Source organism: Chiloscyllium plagiosum, chromosome 39 (assembly GCF_004010195.1).
Source record: "Chiloscyllium plagiosum isolate BGI_BamShark_2017 chromosome 39, ASM401019v2, whole genome shotgun sequence".
NCBI lineage: Eukaryota > Metazoa > Chordata > Chondrichthyes > Orectolobiformes > Hemiscylliidae > Chiloscyllium > Chiloscyllium plagiosum.
This window is the reverse complement of record NC_057748.1, coordinates 4581909-4592346: the sequence shown is the minus strand read 5'-3', so window position 1 is coordinate 4592346 and position 10438 is coordinate 4581909. Positions and strand designations below refer to the sequence as shown.

The window sequence follows — 10438 nt, the reverse complement described above, 5'->3', positions numbered from 1 at the left end:
CCACAGTAATAACATCCCGCCTGTGGGGATTTCCACTTTGATCCTTGTTCCTGTCTACCAGACCCCTTAACATCTCCTCCCCGATCCTTCCTCCTCACTTTATTCCAGCATACTACCCGCCACCATTCCGGTTTCCTTATCCTTTTAGTTTTGTCCTTTTCTTTATTACCTCATCAACCATGGCTATCATTATTTTTGCCTTCTGTTTCTGCTTCTCAGATCAATTGCTGAGCCGATTTAACCAACTGAACAGCTTTAGGGCCACCCCATGGCCATTCCTCATCACCCAATGTTTTGTTTAGACCTTGATTTTTAAAGAAATATTACAATATTTCTTGCTCCCTGTAATCTCAAATATAATTTGTCAATTTATGCTTGTCTAACTTTAAAGCCTGCTCCTAAATATACATTTAGGAATCTTACTTGTAAATTCACTACAATTACCCGGTTTTAGTCCCTTGATTTAAATCCAAAATCAGTTTTCTTAAGTAGTCCTGGCCAGTCATTGCTCAATTCCAACGCTATAGATTGTTAAAATAAAACTTCTAATGCATGAATAATGGCCGAATCCAAGGTCACCGATTTTAACCATAGGATTTTATTTTTGATTTATTACAATCTAATGTTGAACTGAAACTTCAACTGTCCTCCATAAATCGCTTTTATGTAAAGATAAAAGAGATTAGTTAGAAACTGATAGTAAGGCAGTCATGATCTGTAAAAAGAACAGGAGTTATCATTCCTTTTTTTTTCATAATCTCAATAGAATCCTTAAACTTAAAAGAAATCATGTTAAGTTTCCATAACAAAAATCAGATTTAAAACAGTCCTGGAACTCAAGCTCCAGGGAATAAAACACAAACATTCAATCACCAACAAACAAATGTTCACTCAAACCAAATCACAAAGGGTTAAACTTCCTACCAGCTGTACAGCTCTTTACATTCTCTCTCTCTCTCTCTCTCGCACATGGGCATATAAACTCAGATATTCACAAACCCAATCTTCGTCCGATCTGTACTTTGGCCAGAAGACAGCGGGACGAGGAATGGAGTCCTTAGTCCATACAAAGCAACAATATTTAATCATCTTTCTCCCTTGTACAAGTATTATTTTGCCAATTTCCACAACATCCTGCCCAAAGGACTTTCCGGAGGAATGTTGTAAGGGACCCCGCCTCCATTTCCATTGCTGTGTCCTTACTTTGTTTCCCCGGAGGCTTTTTCCTTACCCCAAAGCGCAAGCCATATTGAGTTCCTTCGTTAGTCCCTTATTAACTACTAAAACTCAATCCCGGCCACCAAGGCAATACATGAAAAGTCAATTTTCTTACCTTGGTCTGTATACAGAATTGTCTGGCCCCTTTTATCACCGTATCTTCTATCGAGCTCCTATCACTGTCTGATTCAGATGTCTCTCTTATAGGATTCACATCAGTCACCCAAGGGAGCAGACCAAACCGGGACACGAGACCGTTCATCAATGGGGAACGGGACGCGTCTTCCCAGTGTCCAAGGCCAGCCACTCCCCCCGGTGATGGAAGAAAATCCCGGACACGAGCCCCCAATTGTGAGAAACAAAAGCTCACTCACTTTAATAATTTCAGTCCGAGACAAATATCTGAATCCGCCATTTATTTATACACCTATAGGTGGGTGCCCTGTCTCATTACCAGGTAAGGTAATGACAAAATACACACTAAATCCAACAAACTCTCGAAATTTATACAGTTTGAATCCCCATATTTTTCCTTATCCCATTGTTTGTTCCCTGCTTCGCTTACGTCACTCATTTCCTTAAGACTGATCACAAAACTTCTGTTTATCCTGTTTTGTCCGTGACAAACTCTTATCTCTGACTCCCATAAGGGTGTTTGACGTCAGTCTATTATAGATTATTGATTAGGCATATCTTTTCTTCTATCAGCATCTATTTCCATCCAGGGGCCACTTTGACCTCTTTGATTAGGGTTTGTTCCTGTGTCTCTGTGCAAGCGGGGAAAACAGATGTTTTCCTGTTTGCCCACATATCCACCATTGTTCTATATTCACGTCTCATGCTAACATATCCTTTCTTTTTGCTGAATATATATTTTCTCATTCCTGTTCTGTATCAGAATTTATACTTGCAGAAATAACATTAATTCATTTATATCCCACATACCCCTTTACAAAATATTAAGTTGAAAATCTTACTGTGAAGGTGCACTGCTTGATTGCTATATGGTTGTCTCTAACTGGGGAATGGTTTCTCTTTTACCCATCTGCATGTTGGAGAATGAAGATTCTGCTTTTGGCATCTGTCTCTAGTCTGCTTGGCTGCTAACTTAATCTATATTAAGAAATGCAGTACTGTTAACCTTAACCCATGTGGGACAAATGTAGAAATTCCTCTTTTTTTTTGACTGCTCCAGCAATCCAGGGGTGTCAAATACTGAAGGCAGCTGGTGCAAACAAAAGTTATAGGGCCCAATTAGCATTTGCAGGAATCTGTTGCAAGTTTTTCCTAACCTGCAACAAATAAGCTCTCCTTTTAATATAGTCTACACTGCATGTGGGGTCATGTGTAGGCCAATGTCTGATTTCAAGGGAAATCTAATGGGTGATTAAATGCTGATCTTGCTTCGGATGCTTACAGCCCACAATAGAATAAGGGGGTTACCAAGTAACTTGAATGACTGCTCTAACACCCTGCGGAAGGCTGTGTTCATTTAACAGCTGGAACTCAGCTAAATGGGGCAGGTGTTTTTGGAAGATAATTTCCCATGTAAAATATTTTCTGCAGAAGTACAAATGCAAGCTTTGGTGCTTTACAACTCTTCAATACTATTAGGATTGAAAATGCACATTTTTTGCTTTAAATTTGCACATTTAAATTAAATGTTCTTTTCCAATCTCCCAGGGTGCAAACGGGAGATAGTCCATTTTGCAGGCTTGACTTAAAACTGCTCTGAATGTTAGAGCAGTTTTAAGTGATAAGGCTACTATGGATTTGGTGGTGGTTCCCTGTGTGCATCTTGATTTTGTGCTTGAACCTTTTAGATTGGAGGATGGATGTTATCAGCTTCAGTTTGTGAACAGCCAAAGCTGCCACTTTAATGATGTCACTGACAGGGAATCATGTGATCATTGGGGAATGGAAATGCTGAAGGTAGCTGGGGAATTGGCTTGGGAGAGGGGCTGTCAGAGCCAAGATAATGGGGTGTAATAACAACACTTAAGGATCTTGACACCCCCCAGTTCAAAGCAGCCCACTTGATTGGCATAACCACCAACATTCATTCATTCCCCCCCACTGACACTTAGCCACTGCAAGGTGTACCATCTACAGTACATTCCAACACCATAACCACTCCCATCTTGAAGAACAAAATGCAACAGATACATAGGAACTCCACCCCCTGCAACTTCCTCTGAGCTACTCACCATTTTGACTTGGAACTACAGCACTGTTAACCCCTGTCGTTGAGTCAAAATCCTGAAATCCCTCCCACATAGGATTCTGGGTCTACCTCTACCAAATAGAGGACAGCAGTAATTCAAGGTGGCAAATCACCACCACTGCCTTCACAAGGGTAATTAAGGATGGGCAATAAATGCTGGCCCCAGTCAACATCACTCTCATCCTGGAAGTGAATGAAAAATAGCAAGATCTGATTACTTTCCCCAAGGAGAGGCACTGGGAAACACAACTTTTCATGAGATTTATCAATGTTCTAGATGAAGGACCATTAATAAAATGATGACTCTACATCAGGTGACACATTACTATGAGAGCAGAATGTTGCAAAGTTTAATGGAATGGGCAAGACTGGCAGCTACAGGAGAGTGAGGTGAAGTATAAAGTGATCCACTTCTGACCAAGAAAGACAATGCACAGTGTTTTGTAAATGGTGACATCTTCTGCTGTGTCATCAAAACTAATGATCAAAATGAAATTATTCAGACAAGTGGACAGAAATGGAGTGAACAGATGTAAAAACACAAAGCAAAGGAACTAATTTAATTTTAGTCCTGATCTCAAAGAGGTTCTTTTATAAGAGCTGGCAGGACATGTTAAAAGTGTACACGACATTGGTTTGGCCGCATTTAGAATACTGTGTACTGTTCTGGTTGCCACATTACCAAAAGGATGTGGACGCTTTGGAGAGGGTGCAGAGAAGGTTTATGAGGATGTTGCCTGGTATGGAAGGTCTAGCTATGAACAGAGGTTGAGTAGGTTAGGTTTGTTTTCATTAGAAAAAGGAGCTTATGGGGGGACCTAAAGGGCCTGTTTCCACACTGTCTTGAATCTAATCTAATCTAAAATCATGAAGGATATAGACAGGGTGGAGAGAGATGATTTTTTTCCCCCAGGTTTAAGGATTCAATAACGAGAGGTCATGCGTTCAAGGTGAGATGTGAAAGCTTTAAGGGGGATACATATGGCAATTACTTTACATAGAGGGTGGTGGGTATCTGGAACGTGTTGCCAGCAGAGGTGGTAGAGGCAGGTATGGTAGATTCATTTAAGATGCATCTGGACAGATGCACAATTAGGTGGGGATCAGAGGGATGCTTAGGAACTGGGCGACAGGTTTAGACAATAGATTTGGATTGGCTCAGGCTTGGAGGGCCTGTTCCTGGGCTGCAAATTTTCTTTGTTATTTTGAATCCCTCTGGATGGAGGTTCTTTGTAAAATTGTCAAATTCTGGTTCAACCACATCTGGAGTGCTCAGTTCAGGCAGAGATGGTGCAGCCCAGAATTTCAGAATGAACTCAGAGATAAAGAGCTGGTTAAATGACATCAACAGTTTGCCCACAATCCTCAGGGTACAAGGTTAAGGAAAGAGTGCAATTGAAATTTTAATGAGGATGAATGGATTTGACAGAGAAGATACAGGGGAACTGTTTCTTCACAATTGGTCAAATAGAACAGAGGATGTGGAATGGAATCATAGTCTTCAAATTAGAACTGAACATTCTGGGATAACGTTAGGAATGGATGCTTCACAGGAAGGATAGTGGATGCGCACACACACAGGCACAAACACACAAAAATACAGCTCACAGCACAGACACTGTCCTTGACAGAAGGTAGGTACAGCTCAAGGGGCAAGGAAATGCTGACAGTGGATCTCCCTCCTGCTATAGCCTTTACCCACCCCTGCAGATAGCACACAAATACCTTCTGCCTGGATGGATGGCTGTTGAGGACTTGTTTTGCATCGCACTTTATCGGGATCCTCCCCTCTGACCTTACCATCCTGGGTGGTCCTGTCAGGAGGTGGAAACATCTTGAGGTATCGCTCTCAGACTCAACGGGACACTCGAGGCTCTCCATCACAGCGAGGTGACAATCCGCAGAAAGGTCAGTCATGAGATAGAGGCAGGGAAACGCTGTTCAGATGCAGATCATCCACAGAATCACGGAATTGTTATGGCACAGGAGGAGGCCATTCGGTCCATTGGGCCTGCAACAGCTCTGGTTGTTTCCGAGCAGGTAGGGTCTTGTACAGAGACCTCCTGGCCCAGACAAAGGGACACTACCCCTGTGCCACAGGACTCTTACCAAACAGGTTATTGAAACATAGAATGAGAGAAAAAAAAAGGAATGGGAGTCGGCCATTCAGCCCTTCAGGCCTGCTCCACCATTCCATGTGATTGAAGCTGATCATCTAACTCAGTACCATCTCCCACTCCATCCCCATAAACTTTGATCCCTTTAGCCCTAAGAGCTGTACCTAACTCCTTCTTAAAAACATTCAATGTTTTAGTCTCAATGTTTTCTGTGGCAAAGAATCTCACAGCCTCCCCACTCTCTGGGTGAAGACCTTTCTCCTCATCTCAGTCCTAAACAGTTTACCCCGTGTCACGAGACTGTGCCCCACCCCAGATTCTGGACTCCCCGCCATTGAGAACAGCGTTTCAGTCTCTGCCCCATCTGCTCCTGTTACAATTGCCTTGTCCTAGCGCCAATCTCCCATTTCCAACACAACAGGCTGAGAAACTGACTCCCCTTCTTCATTGAGCCCCTCTTTCAGTTGGTCACAAAAACTTTATTTTAAAAGAAAACTTGAAAACCTTTCCTAATCCAAACCTATTTCTTTCAAAAGGACACAAACTCACAGTGACCTGATTGAGATGCTGCTGAGTGACCTCCTGCTGTTCCAATCACAGAATAATCATCCAGACCTGATTCTAATCTACACCTCTAATCAGCTCTGGTTAACACATCCCCACTCTCTCATTGGGGCCTATGTTCATGGGTGATTCCTGATTGGCTGTCAGGGATTGTCAATCATCATTGGTGATACCTATCCCTGGATGTTCCCTGGGGAATAAATACAAGAGCTGAGGGGAGTGAGGCTCAGGTCTGGAGTTGTCTGGGTGATAGCGAGCAGGAATAGTGAAGATGGCCTCCCAAGTGTGTCAGAACTACCACAAGGACTGTGAGGATGCTGTTAACAAGCAGATCAACCTGGAGCTCTATTCCTCCTATGTTTACCTCTCCATGGTGAGGCTTGTGGGTCTTGACAGTTCTATTTTAAAGTTATGACTGTGATATAACTGTCTGGAGTATCTAGGAATTTCCTTGATCATATGTCTGAGCAAATTGTATGTTGAGACTGTTGTCCATGTCCCCTTCCCTGGACACATTTAGCCTTGAAACCCTGTTTAGGATGCCTTTAAATTATAACCGTCCTTTGGGTGAGGGTCCCCAGTTTATTGTAACTCTGCACAGTGTAACCACTGGCAATTACCCTCCTGACTGCAGAGGCAGGTGATGTCTTAATTCTCTTTAGCTGGTTATGACTCATCCTTTTTGAAAAATGTTCTGAACCAAATGTATTAATTTTAAAAGTTGTCCTAATAAAGCTATTTTTGTTGAAGTAAGTTTCATAACTAACTTTGAATGAGGAAAGGTGATTAAATGGCACACTTTCACATTTTGAAATGTGAATAATTTACAAAATAGCACAGTCAAAATTCTGTGCAGAGTGGATACTTATTCAGATGGGTGAGCTTGGTAATGAGATAGCTGACTGAGACTTCACATGTTAATCAATATGTTCATGTCCTGAGTTTCAGTTGGTGAATGACCTCACCAGCTTCCAGCATTGAGCATACATGTTTCTCAACTGCAGTGCCGGGATGTCTAATGGCTGTCCTCAACTGGGACCTTCACAGTACTGTGCCACACTAGCACACCACCTCTTTAAGATACAGGCCAGGGGTTGCAGTTTGTTTTTTGATCTTCAGTTCTGGGAGATCAAAATGTCTGTTGTTTGGGCCAAAAGTCACATTGACTTTCTGCTTTTGTCACTAACTTCAATTAATTGGAAGAGAATTGAAATGGTGGGATGGGTCGCTTTCTAATTGAACCATGGATGATTGAGATTTGCTTCCCACTTTATCTCCACTTGCAGTCCTCTTACTTTGACCGGGATGATGTTGCCCTGCGTCACTTTGCTGAGTTCTTCAAGGAGCAGTCCCATGAGGAACGGGAACACGCTGAGAAACTGATGGCATTCCAGAATAAACGTGGAGGTCGAGTCCTCCTGCAAGATGTCAAGGTTGGCTTCTGTAAACTTTGAAGGTTTATTTTTGTGTGAACTCAAATTGACTGGTATCACGCAACCTGTTTATTGTCTCCAGATTTGAATAAATTGCTCACCAAAATCATGCATTGAATTTTAAAAACACTAGTTAACACTTGTGAAACAGCAATAGGCAATTGGGATGCTCCAGAATACTGGATGGAGAGCAACGTTCCCATGGAAGAATGATCAACTATATAACCTCAGCTGTCAAGTCCAACACCCCTAGTAATCTGAAGTAAGAATGAGAGAATACATAGTGGTGGAAGGTAGCAGCATCTCCTTTCTGCATCTCCGTGATGTTTCTAATGGGCTGGTCAAAAGGATTGAAAGAATAGAACAGTACAGCAAGGAATTACCACCATTGGTGCATATTTTTAGATAAATCTGGATTATAGTATCTTAAAACAGTTTTACAGTAGGATCTTTTAAAATGTCTTCAGCTCAAGGAACAGTGAAAACTAAAGGGGTCAGTAAAACAATTGGCCTGAAATCCAACTCTTGCAATGTTTGTTGGAATAATGAACTGATCTGATGTAGCCTGTGATCCACCTGTCTGAGATGAGCTGGTTTTTCTCTCCTGACTTCCCTTCCTCCAGAAGCCAGAGCAGGATGAGTGGGGCAATGGTCTGGAGGCAATGCAGAGAGCTCTGCAGATGGAGAAGGATGTGAACCAGAGTCTGCTGGATCTGCACAAACTCTCCTCTGACCACACGGACCCTCATGTGAGTTTCTCTTTTTTTTTCTCTCCAAAAGTTTGTAAGGAAATCTGTTTACTCCCTGGGGGGGCAATTCCAATTCTAATCTACCTGCCTCCTGCCAGCTGAAATCCAGAAACATTTCAGAAGGCATCCGTGATTGTGGTGAGGGAGGGGAACAATGTGGTGGTGATAGTCACGTCTGTAATGGGATGTCTCACTCAGGTGCATGGTTTGTTCCTTGAGGCTAATCTTTGTCGTCTCTTCCAGCTGTGTGACTTCCTGGAGAGGCACTACTTGGATGAGCAAGTGAAGATGATCAAGAAGCTGGGAGATCACATCACCAACCTGAAGAGACTGGGAGCCCCTGAGAATGGCCTGGGAGAGTACCTGTTTGACAGGCTCACCCTGAGCTGAGTGGGATTCAACAACTCCATTTGTTGGACATGGTGACTTCATTCCAGTGGATGACTTTGGTTGTGCTCTGCACAAAATTAAAATAGTGTTCACAATGGAACTGTGTAACTATTTAGTTTCATTTGGTTCTTGGGGTTTTGATGTTTAACATCTGATCATTAAATCCTTTTCACTCAACCTTGTTTCAATGCTTGTCCCAGTAATTTGTTCTGTTTTATTTGGCTGTGCAGAGGGACCTTTTGGACTAATTGAGCAATTCTCATAATTGGAAATTCCACAATGGCTTAAGCTTTGTTCCTTGTAAGGAACACTCTCTAACTGCCTGTGCTCACTGGAACAGGTTTACAGCAACAGCCTCTATTCAATAGTTTGAAATCTAATCCCAGTCTAAATGTTTGACACAACTGCTATACTCTGAGCAATTCTTTCAACTTTTTTAAAACTGACGCAAAAAAACTGGCTGCTGCAAATCAGGAAGAAGACCTGCTGGGAAAACGTGGGTTTGGCAGTAGGTGTGGTGTGAAATCAGTTGAGAACAGTTGCGAGACCTGAAATATTAATTTTCTTGCAATAGATACTGTTTTCCAGCAATTTGGTTTTATGTTTAGATTCTGATTTAGCCAATCATCTCAAATTACTCCTTTTGCAAGAATATAAAGGTTGAATATCTTGCTTGGAGGTACACTACCTTGGACTGTGTTCTTGGATAAGCTATACTTGATTGCTATATGGTGGTTTCTCAAGCTGGGAAATGGTTCTCTTCTCCATGTTCCATGCTGGAGAAGGAAGATTCTGCTTTTGATTGGCATCAGTGTCTCTATTCTCCTTGGCTAATAACTATCCTCGATGTGAGGAAATGCAACAGTGCCTACCTTAACCCATGTGGGACATATATAGCAATTCCCTTTTTACTGCTCTTGCAATCCAGGGGTGTCAAATACTGAAGGCAGCTATAGGACCAGACTAGCATTTGCAGGATTTGTTCCAATTTTCTTTAAAATTACATGAAATCAGCTCTCCTTCGATTGCACTCTGCATGGAGTGTGGAGTCACATGTAGGTCATGGTGGCATTGACATATTTCTCGGAAAATCTAACAGGTGAGTACTACTGATTGGGTGTGTCATATTCACAGCCCATGATAGAATAAGGGGGTCACTACAAAACTCGGTTATGACTGTGCAATTATCATATGGATACGCTGTTCATTTTTCTCAGATTGAACGGAGATAAATGGGGCAGGTGCTTGTCTTTGGGGACTGGGGAGACAGTGTTTCCCATTTAAAATGGTATTCTGTAAATGTCCACTACAAATGTAAGCTTTGGTGTTTTACACTTCAACACTATTGGGAGTGGAAATGCATAATGTGCTTTAAGTTTGCACGCACTGCTAGGTCAAATGTTCTCTTCCAATCTCCCAGTGTGCAAACTGAGTGTGTCCATTTTGCAGGCTTGACCAGGCTCTGTTGATATTACAACTGATGCTCCAAGTGATAACCAAATCCATAGATAGCCTTAGGTTCATCAGTTCTCAGGGGGTGGTGGTTCCCTGTGTGCATTTTGATTTTGTGCTTGAATGTTCTAATTTGGAGGATGGATGTTATCAGCTTCAGTTTGTGAAAAGCCAAAGCAGCCACCTTAGTGATTTCATTGACAGGGAATTTCATGATCATTGATGCGGAATTGGCTTGGGAGAGGGGCTGTCAGTCTTTATAATGGGGAGTGTACAAGCAACACTTCAGGA

At 42.2% G+C, this 10438-nt stretch overlaps 1 protein-coding gene and 1 pseudogene across 1 annotated transcript; both read left to right on the top strand.

Moving 5' to 3' along the window:
- The window catches only part of LOC122542159, a 136725-nt pseudogene that overhangs the window by 79836 nt on the left and 46451 nt on the right, over positions 1–10438 (top strand).
- LOC122542151 (ferritin heavy chain, oocyte isoform-like) lies at positions 6359–8872 on the top strand. The gene is made up of 4 exons (XM_043679568.1): positions 6359–6496; positions 7410–7556; positions 8180–8305; positions 8549–8872. Exons 1-4 carry the CDS (start codon positions 6395–6397, stop codon positions 8693–8695), a joined length of 522 nt encoding a protein of 173 aa, XP_043535503.1. The 5' UTR covers positions 6359–6394; the 3' UTR covers positions 8696–8872.